The sequence below is a fragment of the Myxine glutinosa genome, chromosome 4 (assembly GCF_964187855.1).
Source record: "Myxine glutinosa chromosome 4, kmMyxGlut1.1, whole genome shotgun sequence".
Lineage (NCBI taxonomy): Eukaryota > Metazoa > Chordata > Myxini > Myxiniformes > Myxinidae > Myxine > Myxine glutinosa.
Window position 1 is genome coordinate 24,963,795 of NC_136264.1, and position 15,014 is coordinate 24,978,808.

Here is a 15,014-nt window from a genome sequence, read left to right on the forward strand (position 1 = left end):
CGGACTCTTTGAGTTCCTGCGCATGCCCTACGGTCTGAAGAATGCGGCTCAGGCGTTCCAGCGACTGATGGACAGCGTCCTGCGTGACTTGGATTTTGTCTACGTCTACCTGGACGATATCCTCGTCGCCAGCGCGTCCCGCGAAGAGCACCTACGCCACCTCCGCACGCTCTTCGAACGCCTGGGCCAGCATGGCCTGATTGTGAACCCCGCAAAGTGCCGGTTCGGCGCCACCATAATCGATTTTCTGGGGCACCGTGTCACTAGGCACGGAGCCGTCCCCCTGCCGGCCAAGGTGGACGTGGTGAAGGGGTTTCCGCACCCCCGCACGATCAGAGGGCTGCAGGAGTTCCTGGGCATGGTGAACTTTTACCATCGGTTCCTGCCCCGTATCGCCCAGCTCCTGCGCCCCCTGCACGAAGCTCTCTGAGGTAAGCAGGGCAAAGGCGACGTTACCTGGACCGAGCAGATGGACACGGCGTTCACGGGCGCGAAGCTCGCCTTGGCTAACGCCACCATGCTCGCGCACCCGGCGCCCGATGCACCGATCGCCCTCACCACCGATGCCTCGGACTACGCGGTGGGCGCGGTGCACGAGCAATGGGTGCGTGGAGCTTGGCAACCGCTGGCGTTCTTTAGCCGGCAGCTTCGCCCGCCCGAACGCCGTTACAGTACCTTCGACCGCGAGTTGCTCGGGCTTCACTTGGCGGTCAGGCACTTCCGCCATCTGCTCGAGGGCCGTGCGTTCACTGCCTTCGTCGACCACAAGCCGCTGATCTTCGCGATGGGCAAGGTCACCGAGCCGTGGTCGGCCCGGCAGCAGCGTCACCTCTCGGCCGTGTCCGAGTACACGACGGACATCCAGCACGTCGCGGGGAAGGACAACCCGGTGGCGGATTGCCTTTCCCGGGCCGTCGCCCACGCAGTCCACCTCGGCATCGACTATGCCCGGATGGCAGCGGACCAGGCCGCTGACCCCGACGTCCAGGCCTTGCGGACCGCCGTCACGGGCCTCCGCGTCACCGAGGTGGCGTTCGACGGCGCGGGCGCGGCCCTCTTGTGCGACGTCTCCCTCGGGCGTCCTCGCCCCATCGTGCCCGCGGGCTGGCAGCGCCAGGTGTTTGACGCCATCCACGGCCTGTCCCACCCGGGCGCGAGGGCCTCCCAAAGGCTGATCGCCGACAAGTTCGTCTGGCATGGCCTCCGGAAGGCCATCCGCAGCTGGGCCAGGACGTGCCTCGCGTGCCAGCGCGCCAACGTGCACCGGCACACCCAGGCCCCGTGGGCCCCGTTCACGGTGCCGGAACGCCGGTTTGACCACGTCCACGTGGACCTGGTGGGACCTCTGCCCCACTCGCGGGGTTTCACCTACGTCCTCACCATGGTGGACCGCACCACCCGGTGGCCGGAGGCCGTGCCCTTGGCGTCGACAACGGCGGCCGATGTCGCGCAGGCTTTCATCGCCACCTGGGTCGCCCGGTTCGGCGCCCCCTCAGACATCTCGTCCGACCGCGGCCCCCAGTTCACCTCGGAGCTCTGGGGGGCGGTCGCGCAGGGGCTCGGGGTCCGGCTGCACCGAACCACGGCCTACCACCCCCAGGCTAACGGCCTGTGTGAGCGATTTCACCGCTCATTGAAGGCCGCGCTCCGGGCCACCCTCCGCGACGGCGGCTGGGTCGACAGGCTCCCCTGGGTCCTGCTGGGCCTCCGGACGGCGCCCAAGGAGGACCTGCGCGCATCCGCGGCGGAGTTGGTCTTTGGGCAACCGCTGCGGGTGCCGGGCGAGTTCCTCCCCGACTCCACGGCACCATGGTCCGCGGCACAGCAGCGCTCCGCTCTGCAAGAGACCGCCCAGAGGTTCGCCCCGGTGCCAACGGCATGCCACGGGCACCCACCGACGCACGTCGCCCCGGGGGCTTCGCACGGCGGAGTACGTCTTCGTCCGCCACGATGCCCACCGGACACCACTGCGGCCCCCGTACGACGGGCCTTTCCGCATGCTGGAGACCGGGGCGAAGCACTTCACCCTGGACATCGGCGGTACTCCTGACCGCGTTTCGGTAGACCGCCTCAAGCCGGCCCACCTCGACGTGGACCATCCACCGCCAGTGGCCCGACCCCCACGTCGGGGCCGCCCCCCTGCGGGCGGACCCCCGGCACCACCCAGCCCCGCCGCCCCCCGGTCCTGCACCCATCCCAGGGGCAGCCAGGGGCATCCCACCTGGCATCCCTGCACCCCGGACGCCGCCGATCGCCAGGGGGCGCTTCGGCCGGGTCATTCGTCTGCCCCGCAAACTGGCCCTCCAGGTGCGCGGGAATTCTGGGGGGGCGCGTGTGGCAGACACAAAAGCCCACTGGCGTGGTGACATCATTCCGCGCACCAAGTGGGCGGTGGCCACGCCCGAGGGGTAGGCGTGGCCTCATGATATACACCGGGCGCGCAGCCCGGAGCGCGCCAGTGTTACAGTGAGCTCCTGAAATAAAGACGCTTATAAGTTACCGCTTGTCCGCTTCCTCCTTGCTCGCAAGCAGCGCGCGTAACGCCACGCTTTAGTAGTACAATTTCAAGTCATATTCTCAAGTAGTACAACTGTAGTACAATTTCAAGTCATATTCTCAAGTAGTACAACTGCAGTACAATTTCAAGTCATATTCTCAAGTAGTACAAATGTAGTACAATTTCAAGTCATATTCTCAAGTAGTACAAATGTAGTACAATTTCAAGTCATATTCTCAAGTAGTACAAATGTAGTACAATTTCAAGTCATATTCTCAAGTAGTACAACTGTAGTACAATTTCAAGTCATATTCTCAAGTAGTCCCTGGTGTTGGGCTAGTGGCTAGGGTGTCAGCTTAGGATTCCTAGGATCCTGGGTTCGAAACCCGGTCGATCGCTGAATTAACGCCAGGGGGGTTGACTCAGCCTGTCATCCTTCCGAGGTCGGCTTATTGAGTACCAGTTCACTGGTAATTCCCTGTTTGTCGTTAAAGGCGGCAAAAAGGGTTGGCGTCAGGAAGGGCATCCGGCCGTAAAACATTGCTTCAAAAAGGGGACCGAAAAACAACAACAACCACGGTTCCCGAAAAAGGCCAACCCCCGCTTGTGGGGAAAAATGGCCTCTAAAGGTGGGTTTTTTTTATTTTATTCTCAAGTAGTACAAATGTAGTACAATTTCAAGTCATATTCTCAAGTAAACAAACAAAGTTGAAATTTAATCCATCTTCATATTTGCTTTCATGACTTTGGCAATGATTGTTCACATATGAGACATTAACTGAATTATTTCAGATAATGATGAATTATCACGTTTTTAGATATTCACTGTTGAATTTCCCTTCCCTTTCTCGTCATACGTTTCTGCACATGTAGTTGTCCTCCTTCCTTTAATTATTTGATCCATGCAGGGTGGTGTGCGTTCAGTCGGATTCCTGCACAGTCCTCTAATCCCAGTACAACATCGTGGTGTGAGCAGCAACTCCCTCGTCCACATCACCGATTGGCTTCCTACATTTGCTCGGCTCGCAGGGGCCAAGTTACCTTGTAATTCCCGGTTTTTCCCCCACTTTGCGCAATCCCACTACATTAAGCACATTTGATATGTGTGTGTGCGTCCTTGATGAAGCGAAGAAATAGACATTAAGGGTTTGATTTTAAAGAGAAATTAGAAAATAGAATTTGATGTGACTGTGCCAATGGAAATGCCTCCGCCCGCTTTAGATGTCAACCCACTGTTAGGTTTGATCTCAATTGTACGTCACATGAGAGAGTGACAGAGATAGAATAGAGATAAATAGAATAGTTTTCTCCAAAATGACCTTTGACCTGTTGAACCCAAAATTGTGTCAGTTCATCTTTGTATCGCAGTCCGTACTTGTGCCAGGTTTTGTTTTTTTTGTTTTTTTTGTATACAGGATCGAGGCTCGTGAAAGAGCTAACATTTATCACACAAAAAATCAAACAGACACACAAAGTATATAATAAGGGGAGCGGTAGACAAGATGGGGAGAGAAGGGGAAGCACAAACACAACATTGGGAGCAGGGACATCGGGAGATCTGTGGGAGGGAGAGGGCTTGGGGGGAGGTGGGATAGGTATAAAACATAAGGACACTGCAAGGACTTCCAGGAAAGAAGTTGGAATTTCAAAAAAGTGGATCTGGGGTGAATTAGCGGGGGTAGAAAAGATCAAGGTTTTGGAAGGGGGAAGATAAGAGATGGTGGTGAACAGCTGTTTTAAAGACCTGGAGGGAGGAGTGGGATTGAAGAGAGTGAGGGAGTTTGTTCCAGAGGTGGGAGAAAAGAGGAATTAAGGAATGAAGGTGAGCAGCGAGTCTTGATTTTGGCAGTTTCACCATAAGAGGGTTGCTGGCAGATCTTGTGCGACCTGTAGGAATATTTGGGGGACAGAGCACAGACAGAGCTGGGGGAGCAAGGCCGGAGAGGAGTCGGTAGAAGACAGAAAGACCACCAAGAAAGGTTTGGTTGAAATCCAATCTGTGGTTCACAAGTTGTTGTGGTAACGTAAATCTGATACCGAAGGATACTCCAAAAGCATCATGCCTCCTGCACCTTGGGCTGCGTCGCTGTAATTACTGAAGACCAAGATGATGCTTCCTTGTGTTATTAACCCCAATTAATTAAAATAATTTTAAATTAAAATTTACAATTGTAAAAAGATTTTATTTTACACTGTCCAGGGACAACGGTCACGATCTTTTTGGATTCGGATTCTACTTTTATTTTACAACTTTAATGTATAGTAATCCATACAACATGGAAACGTAGTTTGATTTATTAACAGTGCGTTAAGATAAAACATCTGCTGACAGGATGACCTTGAAGTACCCAAACGAGCTCTCCTCTAAGCTGTCTAGCCTGGGTTTGAATCTTGGTCCACGTATAAACTATCAGGAGCCAATCACATTGCAACTAGCCTCACACAGCCAATCAGCATAACTACAAACGTACAGCCATTTGTCTTATATGTGTCAAAAAGGCAAAAAAAAAAGGCTATATATATATATATACATATAATGGTGGTTCTTAGCTACATTAGGCAAAAAAAAAAATAGAATTGTTTTACTCATAACCTTTCATTTTTTTGGTATTGAGGTAAAACTTCTGCCTGTGAAATATTTTTTGAATACATCAAGTTTTCGGGGTTGCACAGTGACTCATGGTTGCCAGCCACTCATTGTTTGTGCCCGATAAGCGTTGATTTCCTGCAATCAGGAAACCTCTTGTGATGTTCTGTCACAACTTGAAGCAGATACTGGGTTTGCTGTTCATCCCTTGTCAGGAGACGATTGTACTCTTCAATGAGAGCAACTGCATACACCAGAGTACAGCTGTACTGTATTCAATTAACTTAAAAACAACTTCAAAATGTGCAGTACATAGCAAGGTCATAGGTCAACTGCAATGGTCAAAATCACAAGTATAGCGGTGGAGAATAAATATAATCAACTCCAAACATTTATTCGAGCCAAATATGTGAAATTACAAACTCCGTGTGCAACCCCTAAATTTAGTCCAAATGGCTTAAAATTTCACCACAAGGGTGTTTTCATACATACAAAACATTTTAAGGAGCATGACTTTTCTAACTTTCATTTTTAAGAACCACCCATATATATATATATATATATATATGCTAAAGTTGCTGATCAATGTATTTTTCACCAAGAAATGATCAAACTTGTATGATATTTTTCTGCTGTGTTCTATCCAGATATGAATTGTCTCGAATTAGTCATGAAGAGTTCTTGTACGATGGATAGTTTGAAGTTGTATAAAAGCCTCGAGGATTCTATAATCAACGAATTTCTGGTTGTGTGCATGAAGTAATTGTGATATAATTCATGAGGGTGGTCAGCTCATTTCACTAAAACACGCATTTCATGACAAGATAGTAAGAAAATAGTGATTAATATTTCAAAATTTTGGAAGGACGATTCACCAGTGACAAAATGTGCACAACACACTTTGGTGTCATGTTATAGTTTCAGGGGTTGCAGGTCTCTTCTCTGCCCCAAACCTCTGACTTCTGACTTCAACTTGTTTCCAGCTGATGGACCAATTCTGGATGGCTATGATCAATGGGATACAATCACAAGAGGGAGACAGAGTCCACGTACTGAAATTCTGCACAACATAGATATACTTCGGGTAGGTCGGTGCAGACTCACCTCAGGGACACAATAGTGCAGGGTGTAATGTAGTAATTATTGTAGAACGCTTCTTTCCTATTCAATCTCCAGGTGCTGCATGACGTCCTCGCCAGGCACAGAAGAGGGCTGAAAGGGAGTACTCGGTTTTCACTCCGTTTGATTGTTGTACACCGCTCCTTTCCTATGCCATCTCCAGGCGCTGCATGACGTCATTGCCCGGCACCGAAGGGGGCCCGGCAATGACGCACGCTGAAAGGGAGTACTCAGTTTTCACTCTGGTTTCTTGTTTTCTTGTTTGTCCAGGCGATATCTCAGCCATCCTTTAAGCAAGGAAGCTGAACTTTGGGCACAATAGTGAGCAAGTGCTTTGGCGAAAACAGTATTTTTTGTTTTTTAATTAATCAATTAATCGATTAGTTATGTAATTTTTATCGATTCATTAAGTACTTATTTATTTCCTTTCTCTTCTGGGCATTATCTCAAGCACCTTTTAAGTTAGGAAGCTGATATTTGGACATGACAATGACCAAGTGATTTGGCTGTAAAGGATATTTTTTATTTTATTGATTACTCAATTAATCGATTAATTATTTAATTATTCGATTAATGACTTAATTTTTTTTTTTTAAGTTACAGATTTGGATGAAATGGTGGTGGTTTAGGTATTCTGTTGGCCAATTGGTTAATTATTTAATTATTTTATGATTATTATTTATTTATTTTCAGAATTAATCAATTATTTATTTTGTTTCTCACCTGGGCAATATCTCAGGCACCTTTTGAGCTAGGAAGCTGATATTTGGACACGACAGTGACCAAGTGATGTGGCTATAAAGGATTTTTTTATTGATTAATCAATTAATCGATTAATTATTTATTAATTAATCAATTAATCATTTAATTTTTTCAATTACCGATTTATTTAATTAACTTTCAAAAAGTTACAGCTTTGGATGAAACACTGTTGGTTGAGATACACTATTAGCCAAATGACTAAGAAATTATTTTACGACTACTAGTTATTGATTTTAATTATGCAATTAATCAGTCAATTATTGCACACCTCTCCCTCCCAATACCGTCTATGTACTGCACAGCGGAATCGCCAGGCGCCGAAGGCGCACCGGCAGTGCCGTGTGCTGGAGGATGTTATTTATTTATTTGGCATGGGGGCGGTGCACTTTGAATGTTGTCTGTACTTGTTATTTTTTATTGTTTATTTAAATTATTGGAATTATAATTTTTGGAATTTTTTGCTACATTCTTAGAATCAATGTTTTTTGGCATCCTCATAGCTTTAAGCTGAACTTGGGTTGGTTTCATTTTTTTTAATAACCCATATGGCAGCCATTTAGAATTTCAAAATGATGGGTTATTTTACATTTTTACAGATTTTTGAACCCAGACCAAATAAAATTGTGATGATGTTTTTTCCCTGTGAATGCTAGATTTTTTGGTGTGGAGAATCAAATTAAACAAATTAAAATTTTGTCAGGTCGATGAAGAATCCTTTTTCAATAGTTAATTTGAATATTAAAATGGACACCATGGCTCATTATTAACTTTTCATTATCAACTTCTCAAATGATGTGAGTTATAACCTTTCAGTATAAGTTTCAGTGTATAAGTTATAACCCTGCAATTCTGGCATTGAAAATATTATTTTTGTATTGTCACAGTCAATCAAGTACTGAATGTGAATCACCACAACCGTGCTGTTCAAGCTCATATTAAGGATACTAGCAACGGTACCCGCCCTGTGGGCGGGGCTTCAATTGGGAGGCCCAAATGAAAAGGCAAAATATCAGAAATTGAAGGCTTTTTTTTATTTTAAACGATTCATATAAACATCCGTTGAATCATATCACACGCAAATCATCAAAATCTAAACAGTACATGGCGCCCATTTTGAAAAAAGATTGAATTCTGCAAAACGGAAGCGGCCGCTACACCTGTTTCTCAGTCGCTTTGCACACGCTGCCATGTTACTTCGGAGCCGCACGTTTATATAGGAAGAGTTCGTCAGGAGTCGATCTACTCTCTCCTGGTACATAGATTAAACAGTATTTGTAGAATTTCAACAAAAGCCACATCACCGTTCATGTCGGTAAATATTATTCCATCGTGTTTGGAAAAACTGGAAAATTGGAAAACTTGGAAAAACAATATAGCCTATTTTACTCCCAGGGGTCCCAGGAATACCCACCCAAAATATCGTTGCGATCGGTTGAGCCGTTTTTGCGGTACCTTCGAATGGACGCACGGACATTTGGTGAATCTCACAAGTAAGATCACCAGACATTAGAAATATTATTTGATCTCTGATTTACAGAATTCCGGAATTTAAAGACTGCAGTTTCTGAAGGGTTGTCTGACGTCATGGATAGATTGTCAGAAGCATGCAATCGTGAAGAAGGCATTGAGGAAGCCCATCAACATCTTCTAATGATAATTGAACAGTTGAACTTGGAGAAGCAGCTAGCTGAGTTTGATGACAGTCACAGCACATTCCCAATGTATTGATGCAGGGCACGGATGTATATCCCGGTATGAAGGAAGTTATGACATGACTTGAATTCACGTGTTCACTCGAGCAGTCCGATCTGTTTCTATCCTTGGCAGGTCTAGAAAATTTGTGTAAATACTTTTTCAGCTATAGGCTGGAATATGCCCAAAATATCATGGAATATATTGCAAGAGTTTTCAACACCATGGAACACAAATCTAATCATCTGGAACAGACTACTGGTAGGTGATTTTGCTCTGATGAAGAATGGCACCTCCCATTCACAGGTGTTCCTGAACAAAGTTCTGAAAGGTGATGGTGGTTCAAATGGAATCATTAACAAGCCTATGTCATGAAATACTGTGTTTGTGCCCCAGAATTGGCAAGACTAGCCAAGGACACCGTGGAGATGACTGGCATGTCAACAACATGCAGTACTCGTTACCACCACTTGACGTCAGCCACTTTTTCCCACCAGGGAAGAGTGTGAAACATCTGTTGGTAGTGTCACAGCACTGTAATCTATTTGCTGACACGTCACCTGGGCTGTACAATTTGATGACAAAACAGGTGATACCTGAGCATATTGAAAAGGACATACTGAACATGGAAGATCACGGACAGCAAGCAATCAAATCCTTTGTTGAACAACGCATTTGTAGAACTACATGTGTCACTTCACTCTCACCCAAAACCTGCAAAGAACTGGGAGGGGCCTTTGCAAGGACCATATAAATCAGATGCAAGAACTATGAAGGTGGTCGTCTGATTTTTTTTTACAATCATGTCAGACAGAACTCTATCAAGGATATCACCAGACGTCGTCAGTCAGGGCTCCCATCAACAGCAACTGCTCTCCATGTTGTTGATGCAAAGCCTATTACTGATTCGAAGGTATTCCTGGCCAACAATTAAACAAAAGACTTCCTCACTCTTTACCTGGCAGACAAAGCCATTCAGCTAATGACACCAGTGGTTTCAGTTCCAGCAATTTCAGGAAAGAAGTTGGGGATTTTAAGAGGTGGATTTGGGGTGTTTTAACGGGTGTAGAAAAGATCAAGGTTTTGGATGGGGGAAGATAAGAGATGGTGGTGAACAGCTGTTTTAAAGACCTGGAGGGAGGAGTGGGATTGAAGAGAGTACAAAGGAAAATGGACGATTCTCAACCATCAACAGGCAACAGCAGACATGAGACAGCTGACACCCTCATCATGTTACATGCAACAGGAAAGAGCATACACATCATGACACAAGACAAAGATGTGCTGGTTCTTGCTCTGTGCAGACTCCCAGCTCTTAGTCCTCAGACATCTATGTTAATGGGAACTGGCGAACGCTGAAAGAACCTGTTGCTAAAACCAATATATATATATGACAGTCTTGGTCCATCAAAAGCTGCAACCCTTCCGGGATTTCACAGTCTTCCAGGGTGCGATACATGTAGACATGTACGAGGTAAAGGTAAAAACTTCAAGCCTTTCAAGTTTTTCAATGAAGCGACACCAGAGAATCACCACATTGGCCCAACCTGCAACTCACCGGTGTTATATCGGGGTGTCAGCAGTTTCTGTGCCAGCTGATGAGAAGCAAAACGGACTCAGGAAAAACAGTTGGAGAGCTCAGGTGGAAACGTTTCAAGAACTAGTCTGCTAGTCAGGGTGTAGACAAGATCCTCCCAAAGGCTGGTGCATGGCCCCAGCATGTACATGCAAACATTTATTTGGAACCAAGACCATGTACTGGATCCAGCCATTCCAGTCCCTTGCAATCTAGGCTGGTCACGTGCCGCATGTGGTACAATCCTCAATAGTTCCTGTCCTGTCCTGTCCGAAGTGCTGATGGCACCCGCATCTGTAGTTGAGGTCACCAAGTGTGGCTGTGGATTCAGTAAATGTTCCAGACGACGCACCTGAAGGCAGAACAATCTCGCATGCACAGATATGTGTAACTGCGGAGCAGATGAAGACTACACAAACACTGATATAATCGAGCTAAGTAACTGCAAGAAGACTCAGATGAAGAGGATTAAATCTTAATGTTATGACGACATTCGTACAACTGTAAAATTTATAGCATTATGCATCCACAAAAATATAAATGCATATTTACATCATCTTGACAATTCCAATAAATAAACTCTAAATGACGGCCATTTTGAGATTCAAGATGGCTGCCATAGGGGATTTTGAAAAGATGGAACCAACTCCAATTTTAAGTGATGAAGCTGCTTCAATGTTTGGCTAGATCCTTTTTTTTTATACGAAGTCGAGGCTCGTGTAAGAACTAACACATAGAACATATAATAAAGGGAGCGGGAAAGATTAAAGGTGTTGTGGTCAGGGAATCTTTCCATGTTGAAAGAGAACCATGTTTCTTTTTCAACATGGAAATATTAGAGGTATGGCCCCGACCGTTGTCTATTGTATGTCTGCAAATGTGGAGTCCCCTGCTTTGGGGGAACCCCATCCTCCTCACTCCAAGGTAATGATGCAAATGGTGCGTCATCGCTGACAACTCCGCTCCAGCCAATCAGAGCCAGGGATAGTGGTGACTGAGTCAACCAATGGGCGTTCAGAACACCAATGATGTCATGACTCATGAACCAATCGGTGTCGCTGTTACATAGACATGCTATAAATGCAATATCTCTCACCTCTTCCAGTCTTTTGCTGTGCATCGCCTTGAGGAGTACAGCACGAAAAGCTTCGGTGTTATTGTTATTACGTAGTGTTTGTTTTCTTGTATACTTGATGAAATGTGCAATTTTCTGGGCCTGATTATTGCTTTGACCTCCCTCCCCCCGCCTCAACCCCCACCTCACATTCTACTTCATTCTTTCAGCATTACAAATGCTTCACTGTGTCCATGCTACATTGGCAATGTGAGAGCAATCTTTACCCAAACTTTTTTGTGATTTCCATAACCTTAAACCCTCGACATCTTCCACTGGAAGGCAGCATGCAGGAGGAGCCCCAGACAACATTCGGCAGCCATACCTTATTCCAATAAATTGCTCTCAATATCACTTGATTCTTTGTTTTCCACTCAACTCCAACCCATTTTTGCCTCTACAGCAAGTACCTGTGCCACGACCTTCATGGCCACCACGTTCCTGGGGATGGGATCCCCGTGTGCAAGCGGCTGTGCGTGTCGGGCGCTGGAAGTTGCTCACAGGGTCACCAGGCCAGGGAGACTGGGTTCCACCACCTGGCATGCATCGAGCACCTCCTCAACCTCCGGGAGCATGGTGGAGACTGGAGTGGGTGAGTGAAACTGCTGGAGAAGCAGCAGCAGGTGCAGAAACAGATGAAGTCAATGAAGAAGAAGTAGAGGAAGAAGAATACATGCAATACGACCCAAGCTGGAAACGCAATTGGCTCATCGATGGAGAAGGAAATATAGTGTGGGGGGAAGGGACAGACCGAGAACTGGAAGAGGAAAATTCTCACAAGAATCAAGGACAAGGAGATGCTCAAATAAAAGTTGAGAGTGACGAAGTAAGAGGACGAATTATTCAGGAAATGGAAGATATACATAAAGAACAATCAAATCATGGAAAGGAAAGAATGCCAAAGAGAACTTTGACAAATGGTAGAAGCCGGCGTCATCCAAAACCTAAGCAATTAGATAACACACCAAGGCAAGAGAGGAATAGCAGTATCGATCGTAAACCTTTATTTAGACCAGTTACTTCTAAAATAAAACCTAAGCAGCGAACCAGGACCAAGAGTACACGCTTGCAACCAGTCAGAGCCAAGATCCATCCTAAAACTTTTGATCAGCCAATCAAACCAAAGAAAATGAATGGCAATGTCCGAACAATCAAACACTCAAAAATTGGTCGCAGTGACAGTCAAGGCCCTGCTGCACCGAGGAAGGGAAAACGAGGCAGCAAGCTTGGAGGACAGTTCACGAGGCCATCAAGAAAGGAAAAATCAGTTGTGAGTGGGAGACGACAAGCGCACAACCGCCCTTTAAAAGTAAAGAAAGTCAAAACTACTGCTGCTCTTGCTCTGAATAAAAGGAGACCAAGAAAAGACAGGAAAAGCCAACTAAACGCCTTGACAACTAAACTGAAAATAATTCCTTCTCGTGGTCGTCATACTCACAAATCGGTCAAAGGATTAGGCCGAGCCGCAAGAGTATATGCTCCTCGGTTGTCCATCAAAAGGAAGACCATTGTAAGGAGTGATGGCAAGTCACGCAAAATGCCAGGCAAACTCAACAACAAAGCCACAAGACGACATAACCAGAGATTGTCCAGCAAGAGGAAACCAAGCAAGGCTAAGAAAAGGCCCTCAACAAAAGCGCAAAAGCATGCCGCGCGTAAGCGCCATTCCAAGAAACCATCAACCAAATTGCACAAGAAGATCACCGTGCTGAGCCTTACCCGAAAACAGTCAATTAGGAATGAAAAAAGAAAGAAAAAGAAGATTTCGAAAGATTTTGCTCATACTTCCGGTGCCCGGAAGCTGGTGTGGCTGTTTGACATCCACGCCGATCCCTACGAGAGACATGATCTTTCGGCCCTCTATCCACACATCGTCAGGGGTATACTTCCTTCTTATTACTTTCCTTTTCTCTTTTCTTTCTCCCTTTGCTCCATTAATTAGTGGAAGTTAATAAAACAATGTTCAATGATGATTTTTGAAATCACAAATATGTGGTGGTAGGTTGCAACATATCTACCGTGCTCGTGAAAGCAACAGTAAAATCTCTGGTTAAATTTTTTTTTAAAGTACCCAAATGGTAGTTTTGTTCTTTAAAGGAAGACAGCTCATAATTATTCAAGACAACCTTGTGCTGCTGAACTCGCTTATTTACTTCCTTTTTTTTTTTCTTTTTTCTTTTTATGTTGGAGGCTCCAGGCACGGACTATGTAGCCCTCATCCTTATTCATTTCTTCCACAAAGTATGCACAAAGATTCATCTTAATGCGTTTCCTTCATTTTCCTCCAACAACCCCCTCAGCACTCCTAGCCCGCCTCGTGCACTACAACAAATCTTCAACTCCAGCAAGATTCTTGCCTTACGATCGAAAAGCTCGACCCGGACCTCATGGATTCTGGCGTCCCTGGCTTCCTCAGTCCCTGTCCAATGGCTCGGTGTATTCCACTTCACCAAATTGGTTTCCTTCTGCTGCAAATGAAAACGATACCGCAGAAAATGCTTCAGGACCTGATCAACCCACACTGGGAAATGGATCCAATGCTACAAAAGGACTTCCCACCATACTTAGTGGCCACGCGCTGGTGAAGCAAATCTGGCGTACCCGGCAGATGTACGGACGGCGCGCGTTACGTCGTGGCATCGCTGGAAAGGGCGTAGAAGAAACTATTTGGAGCAGGAAAGGTTTAGAAAAATTGGGCAAGGTGCATGGAATTGCGGGTAAAACGAAAAGTCATGGACTAAAAAAGCCGAATAAACTCAAAGAAGTTGTGAAGGGAAAAAAGCATGGGAATTTGGGAGCCGACAGAACAGCCACAAAAGCGATGCAAAGAAAATTGGGGGACAAAATTAAAGGTAAAAAGGGACAAAACAAAAAAAGCAAAAAGGAGACTGTTCAAGGAAAGATGCGCAACAATCGTTGCCGCGTTTGTGGCCTTCTTGATTATTTCAAATATGTAAATCTGCGGCTCATGACGGGCAGACTTTAATACAAACATTTGCCCATTTTCTGCCCATGGAAATTTTATTACTCCATTTAAACATGCCCTTCCTTTCATGACCTCTAAATCATAAAGAACTTGTAACCAAAATCTTCTTTATATAAACAGTAATCGAGGCTAATGGAAGGACAGAATGACAGGAAGCCAATGGATCAACAGACAAAATGGGAGAACAAATGGATTAGTCAGGTTCACTATGTTAACAAATATAATTTCGTTCAAAATTTTGGGAGATTAGCAAACCTGTACATTTTTGGAATCATCAGAGCATGGAGAATCCGAAAATCAATTTTGGCATTTGCACAGACACCTGCATGGCCGCCATTTTGGATTTTCAAAATGGCCACCATAAAATACATATTTTGCGCTATCTCGGCTTCTAGTCAACCTAGAAACTTAAGTATGCTAATCCTATGTTTTCTGGGTCAAGGAATCCAATAAAGGCCTCAAAATAGTGCTCAGGATTATAGAAAAGCAACAAACAAAGGTAATTGCAAACCATTGTCTTTATATTTGTGATATAACTGTATTACATAATACATGATATTGCAAGTCCTTTGTAGTTATAGGTGTGGGTTTATAAAGCAAGAAAGAAGCCTTGTTAGTATCAGATTGAACTATAAGTCCTATACACAGGATATACTAGGTCTATAACGTTCAGGAATATGC

The 15,014-nt window shown here is 45.6% G+C and overlaps 1 protein-coding gene across 5 annotated transcripts in view; it reads left to right on the forward strand.

The window, feature by feature from the left end:
• The window catches only part of LOC137424501 (uncharacterized), a 62,085-nt gene extending 47,141 nt beyond the window's left edge, over nt 1–14,944 (forward strand). For all 5 annotated transcript variants that reach the window (XM_068112007.2, XM_068112005.2, XM_068112004.2 and 2 more), the window contains 4 exons: nt 3,406–3,541; nt 6,068–6,168; nt 11,751–13,227; nt 13,648–14,944. In XM_068112007.2, coding sequence (XP_067968108.2) covers nt 3,406–3,541; nt 6,068–6,168; nt 11,751–13,227; nt 13,648–14,333 — 2,400 coding nt within the window. In that variant the 3' untranslated portion in view covers nt 14,334–14,944. The remainder of the gene's footprint in view (nt 1–3,405; nt 3,542–6,067; nt 6,169–11,750; nt 13,228–13,647) is intronic.
• Nucleotides 14,945–15,014: the final 70 nt, after the last annotated feature.